The sequence below is a fragment of the Arachis stenosperma genome, chromosome 5 (genome assembly GCF_014773155.1).
Source record: "Arachis stenosperma cultivar V10309 chromosome 5, arast.V10309.gnm1.PFL2, whole genome shotgun sequence".
NCBI classification, from domain to species: domain Eukaryota; kingdom Viridiplantae; phylum Streptophyta; class Magnoliopsida; order Fabales; family Fabaceae; genus Arachis; species Arachis stenosperma.
Genome location: NC_080381.1, coordinates 18,598,904 through 18,605,646, shown reverse-complemented (window position 1 = coordinate 18,605,646; position 6,743 = coordinate 18,598,904). Strand labels below are relative to the sequence as shown.

General features: G+C 33.1%; 1 protein-coding gene across 1 annotated transcript; it reads right to left on the bottom strand.

The window, feature by feature from the left end:
• Positions 1–1,378: 1,378 nt before the first annotated feature.
• LOC130979154 (scarecrow-like protein 3) lies at positions 1,379–3,948 on the bottom strand. Its single transcript, XM_057902518.1, has one exon. It carries the CDS (start codon positions 3,183–3,185, stop codon positions 1,761–1,763), a length of 1,425 nt encoding a protein of 474 aa, XP_057758501.1. The 5' UTR covers positions 3,186–3,948; the 3' UTR covers positions 1,379–1,760.
• Between the last annotated feature and the right edge of the window lie 2,795 nt (positions 3,949–6,743).

The window sequence follows — 6,743 nt, the reverse complement described above, 5'->3', positions numbered from 1 at the left end:
GTCACGGATTTAAACTCTATTTAAGGGTATGTCGCTGGCCAATGAATTGCTGCATGTACAAAGTGGGATTCGAACCCCCGACATTTGCTTAAATGGACGAGTAAGCTGACCACTCGACCAATCTAAGTTTTACTCAACACAATCTTTAATTCTTTATTATTCAAATTTCTCATTAATGTCATATTTTGAAATTTAAATTTATTAAAATAATTTAAAATTATTAATTATTATCCAATAGATTTCCTTAATCATAATTAAAAATCAACGGAAATTGTGTATTTATTCGCTACTCGGAGAAGAAAGCAAATGATAAATGGTTCGGATTTTTTGTTTCGCTCGAATATTATATAATTAATAAAAAAACTTGACCCCACATATGATGCTACAAATTGTGCCGATTGTGTAAATAAATATTATACAGAAGGTCTCCGTTCGAATTGCCAAATTGGAACTTTGAAAAATAACAAAATAAAATATTTATAAAAACTAAATTTTGTATATTTTCTCTTCACCTGAATTTGGTACACATTTTTATTAATGAATACAAAATTATATGTTCATAATATTGTATAATTCTTTCCAAATGAAATAAACAAAATTAGCCAAAAAAAAGTGTTTGTGAGAGTGCTGTGTATGCCTGTATATATATACAAATAATTATAACTTAGTAGTGCAACTGAGACTTGAATGACAAATTGGTTGTCTCTTAAAAATAAAATGCTACAACCGAGTTCAATTCCCAACTAATAACAATTAGATAATAAAAAAAATTAAAGAAGAATTAAATACTCCAGCATAAGATAGGGAATATCATGTTCTTCCTCTAGTGGATTCTCATTGAGGACTTTCCAATAAAGAATAACCAGTCCAATCAAATTTATATAAATAGATATGTTTAAATAAAATGTGATAGAACATGAATTGGAACAAGATGCTATTGATTGTACTAAAATTGCAAGACATTAACATTTAACTTCACTTCTTTTCAAACATGTCATTCGAAAATAGCAACCGTGACCAAAACGGCAAACTAAAAATAGTTTGTATTTATCCATTATTGATATTAAGATTTAGAAAGGAAACTTGCCAACTTTACCGAATGACAAACATGGCTTTGTCTTTCTCTTATGTTATGTGGCCTGTGTTTTTCTTTTGCTTTTAAGAATCCAGGTTTTTTTTTTCTTTTTTCTTTTTAGAGTTCAACACAATAATGTGAATCATACTATCATAGTACAACAATGTGAAATATAGTTCAAACGAAAATCAAACAAAATAAAATAGGTTAGATCTTACAAATACAAAAACACAAGTTTTCAGCTCCATTGTCATCTGAAGTACTAGTGGTTGGGGACAAAGAGAATCAATTTATGTCTTCAACTAACACTGAACAAGTAAATGAGAGAAATAGCTTATAATATACACACCAAATGGCAGATACAAGTTAGGGTATAAGAGTTCATGAAAAATAAAAATGAGCAGCATTGAAACACTGATGAACAGAACCAGAAAAAAAGAAAAAAAAAAAAGAACAAGTTCTTCATTCCCTCACAACTTTCTCTGTATTCCCACTTTTTCTTTCCTCCTCATGATGGAGTTTAACTGGGAAATAGGACTATCTCTAAGCTAATTTTGATGACTTGCCTTACCATATTGGCAAAGTCTCTTCCATACCAACAAAGAAAAATAAAACAAAACAAAATATAAACCTTAAGACTCTAATTTTGTTGTCTTTGAATCATTGTCTGGCTTGTTCTTAGTTCTCACCTCCTAGATCTCCAAGCAGATATTGAAAACAAAGGTCTATCCTGCCAGCAAATTACTAGACAACCATTCTCCTCCCTCATCTTGTATCCCTCACAACCACAGCTCTGCAGGAATCTCCGCGCCTGCAACATGCCGTAATAGCTCAACGGCACATTGCCAAACCCGGACAAATCCAGTCTCTGGATCCACTTATCTAGCTTTTCATGTCTTTCCCTTCTTTCAGCTCCCTCACAAGCAATGATATTCTTGATTTCTTCACCAAAAAGCATCTTCTCCACCTTTAATCTCTCCACTGATGTCCTAGAGACAGTGGATTCCAAACAATCGAACAATGCCGCATAAGAATACAGAGCTTCTAGGACTCTCTCCATCAGGGTTGAACCATTATGATTAGAGTCTTGTTCTGTCACAATCATCACTTTTGGTGATAATCCCCATAGGGCATTGAGAAAGCTCTCTGCAGTCATTGAAGCTGTTAAAGAAACCGGCGAGGATGAGGCCGAGTCAGGACTTGGACTGTAGCCATTCACTGTATCTTTCTCAAGCAAATCACCTAATGTGCTTTGATTCATCAGCAAGGCTTTCTGCAGGTGAATTCCGTTCGAGTTTTTCGACAAAAGAGGAGATCTTCTTCGCAAGGCCTCATCATCCAGGCCTAAAAGGGAATGCAATTGCAGAATAGAACTTATTGCTAATGCTTCTCCGGTTTTCACGCGAAGCTTATCAAAATCAAGATTCTCTAATTTGCTGACTACAGGATGGAATTGGAAGGGGATATCCAACTTTTCTGCTTCTTCAGTAAGCTTGTGAGCCATCTGCTCTAGAATCTCTTTTTGGTGATGAACCCCGGTAATTCTCAGATGAGGAGGGCCTTCAGGGCGTGCGCTAAAAACTTGGAGGAGAGCAATCCACTGCGCAGGTTCGGCAGCATTGAGATCAATTATGTGCACCATTTTCTCTCCTTCCATTGCTTCAACAATAGCCTGATTTGTCAGTATATATGACACCTTCAAGAACGGGAAAAGCTCCAGAAAGAGCTTTTGGACAAGAATTTCTTCTGAAATCATGACAATCCTGGTGGAATTGAGGGCCCTGTGGAGGCCAGGCCATGTCTTGAGTATCCTATCGGCCAGCGCTTCATTGAAGTATGCCGCGATTCGTTGCATAGTGTCGCCATCAGGGGAAGCTAACTGGGAAATTTGATCAAGCATTACATTTGCATTCTCAAGACTACCAGCAGCCACATGGTTTGCACAAGTCAGCAACAAATGGATCAAGGCCAATCCCCTTTCCTCTGATTTCAGCTCTCTTAGCCATGTGTATGGAGATCCTATGCTAGGTGACAGTGACATCATCGAGAAGAATTGAAGGGGTGACGAAGTTACAGAAGATGACCCTTCTTCTTGAAACATTGATCCCATGTAACAACAGCAACAGAAAAAAAGCGATGATTGAAAAGAGAGCGCTCAAAAAAAAAAAAAGGCTTTAGTTTTAGGCTCTAATATATCAGCATCACATGTAACACAAAACAAGGGATAAACTTGAAGAACCCAAAGAACACATAACGAATAAGCATATACAGATATAAAGGCAAGCACAGCGGTTGGTGAAAGGAACTATGGTTATTATAATGAAGATGATTTCACAGTCAAGTTGTGCAGATCCCACACGCAAAGCAGGGTGGTTGCTGGTCCAGATAAAAACAAAAGAAAAAGAAAGATTAGAAGTAGAAAAGGTTGATCAGATTAGGAAGCTCAAGCTTCATCCGAGAAAGTGAAGGAGAAAGAGCAGAGGAAAGGGAACCCTACAGAAAAAGCACATTAGCAGAGTTACGAGAAGGAGAGAAGGAAAATCTAATCGGTTGGTGGGTTTTGTAATTGAAGAAGAATGGAGAGGAAGCCCCACGAAAATTCCAAAGCTTGCCCCTTGGAAAAGTGTGAACCGGTAATGGGGAGTGGAGTGGAATTCAAGGGTTGGAGTTTGGGCTCAGGATTCAAGGAGGAAGAGGTTGTTGTTGTTACTTGTTCATGGCAACGTTGTTTTGTCGACAATGCGTGAAGGGTGCGTTTGTCTTTATCGTTTTGTTTGTCATTAACTTCACTCAGTCCTGAGTGCTGAGTGGAGTATATGGAATTTGTGTGCGAGAGTGCCAAGCTCTCTCTCTCGGCAGTTTCTGTCTTTTAGTTCGTTTTCTCTCTCTAAAGACCTAAAAACTTTTTCCAACTTTAAACGTTTTTTTCTTTTGTCTTGTTCTTAGGTGGATAGGGAATCGGGGCTGGCCAAGGGGTTTTAATATTCCCTAAGGTTACAACAATCCAAACATGCCTTAGCAAAGACAAACATTGCCCTCAATTTTGTTTCCTAGTGGGTTGTGAGTGAGAGTGTGAGAATAGCAAGAAAGCCTCCCAATGTGATGCCAAAACATGGTTTTGTTTTATTTTCAAACGCAATGACCATACAATTGGTATTATCTTCTTCAATTAAGACAAACAGACAAGGGGGTTAAGGATACCTCCAAAAGTAGATTGCACATTTATCTCTACTTGTGGATTCTTAGGTGGCATTTTTAGGACATACCCTAAGCTAAATTCCATTTTTCTTCTTAGAAATTGCCAATTCCTTAGGAAATTACCATACTCTAATAACATGCCACCTGACCTGCTGGTTAGGTGGCCCTGTCTCTCAAACCAAATCACTATATTGTCTTTTAACTATAAACTACTCTGCTATCCATCGAATCGGAATGTTATTAAATTCTCCAAAACCGGATTCTAGATCAACTTTTACTAATAAAATTTATGAAGATCAGCGAAAATGAATAACAACTATAAAAATTAAGTGATACCGAAAATTAAGCCTTATGCATTGATAGTATATTCGAATCAACCATTTTCATTTGATGTTTTGTCAGATTATTATTATATGTGGAGTGTACACACACAAATTGCGTCATATTTATGAAATATTAAATATAATATTAAAGTAAATTACATAAATAAATAAAATATAGTCTAAAATTATTTAATTATAACATTTTTAAAATGGTTATTGTTCATATTCTAGTCCAAAAATACTAAATCAAGCAAAAAAAAATTAAAAGCCACCCAATAAAGGTGGCCTCCTCCACTTTACTCGACCTCTACCTTACTTATCTGAACAAGCAACGAACTCCTGAAATATCTTCTACAATTTCTCCCCTTTATCTAGAAGGAAGATCTCAACAAATTCCCAAGAATAAGTGAACGGTTATCCATCATCAAAAGTGGAACTACTCTAAAGGTGACTATCTTTCTACTATAAATATACTAACATATTTAAGTATATTCAAAACTCAATCTACTAAAAATCTGCTTAAAACCCTTGCTAAGTTAAGTATTGGAGTCTCTTGCTATGCTGCCTCAGGAGTTTGGACCGCATTCAGGCCCAAATCATTGTTTGTAACCCTCGGAATATTGGGCCTGAACGTGAGGTCCAGACTTATTCTGAGGCAGCATCCGACTTGTGCTGGTGTCGAGGTGTCGCCGTCCGAGTTCCTCATGAGGAGGTGGAGATGATACCTGCAAGAGACTCCGATGCTTAAGTTAGTAAGGGTTTTAAGCAAGTTTTTAGTAGATTGGATTTTGAATATATCTGAGGATGTCAGTGTATTTAATATTTATAGTAGAAAAATAATCAACATTAGAGTAGTTCTACTTTTGATAATGCATAACCATCCCTTATTCTTGAAAATTTGTTGAGATTTCCTTTTTAGATAAAAGAAAGAGATTGTAGGAGATATTTAAGAAGTCCGTTGCTTATTCCAATAATTAGAGAAGAACTTTTCTTGTGGCGGACCTCCTACCTCTAGGAGGTCTAGTAAGTGGAGGAGGCCACCTTTTATGGGTGGATTTTTATTCTTTTTGAATCTGATTTAATATTTTTGGGTCAGGTATAAACATTTATATTTTAGTAGAGATTGATGAGAGAAGTGACTAAGGTTATAAACTACTAGATGCACTAAAGTAACGTGAAGAATAACTTCAACACGTAAACTACGTACGAAAATTTACAAAAATTTAAGAAATAAATATTATTATGTGTTTTAAAAAATTATATATATGCAATTTTCAAAAGGTTTAAAATTAATAGTAATTTATTTTATCTAAAATTATATTAATTTTAAAAAAATTAAGATTAAGATGTATGAATAAATTTTACATTATGTTTTGTTCAAATTGACATGCATAGGTGTTTAAGTCTTTAAGAGAATAAAATTTTGTGTGCATATAGTAATTAGAATATATATATATATAACAATGATGTGTTTATAATATTTATTGATGAATATTAATTATAATTTTTTTTCTTTTAGAGTATAAATATGATATTAATATAACTCCTTATAACTTCTGTAAACTTAAAGAACTATTTTTTTGATACATTTTAAGAATTTATAAGTTTGCAAGGAGTTATTTATATCTATACAAAATAATTTAAATATTAAAATTTTAATATTAAAAAATTTAAAAATATTTTTAAAATGTAAGATTTTAATTTAAAATATAATTAATTAAAATTCAATTAGCTTAAAATGAAATAAGAAAGGTTATAATTTTTTTAAGCCAATATTAATCAATTAAGTAAAGTGAGATAAGAAAAAAAATTAGGTATTATTTACACTTTAATTTAAAATATTACATTTTTAAAATTTAAATAGATTTTTATAATATTTATATTTTAATATTGAAAATTATTGATCTAATTTATGTATGTATTTAGTAAATCTGGATATAAAATTTAAATATTTTCGTAAATCGTTACAACTTATTATGATTTACATATAAATTTTAAAATCTTTATTGTCTGTAACTGTTTATATAGAATAAGTAAAGGATCAAAAATATAATTATTTTTAAAATATTATAATTAGATAATTTAAATCTATACTTTATTTATTTATGTAATTTGTCCATAATATTATTATTATATAAGGATCAAAG

What these genes read in the sequence shown, in the direction of transcription:
- LOC130979154 (XM_057902518.1), bottom strand. Translation starts at nt 3,185, where the DNA reads ATGGGATCAATGTTTCAAGAAGAAGGGTCATCTTCTGTAACTTCGTCA.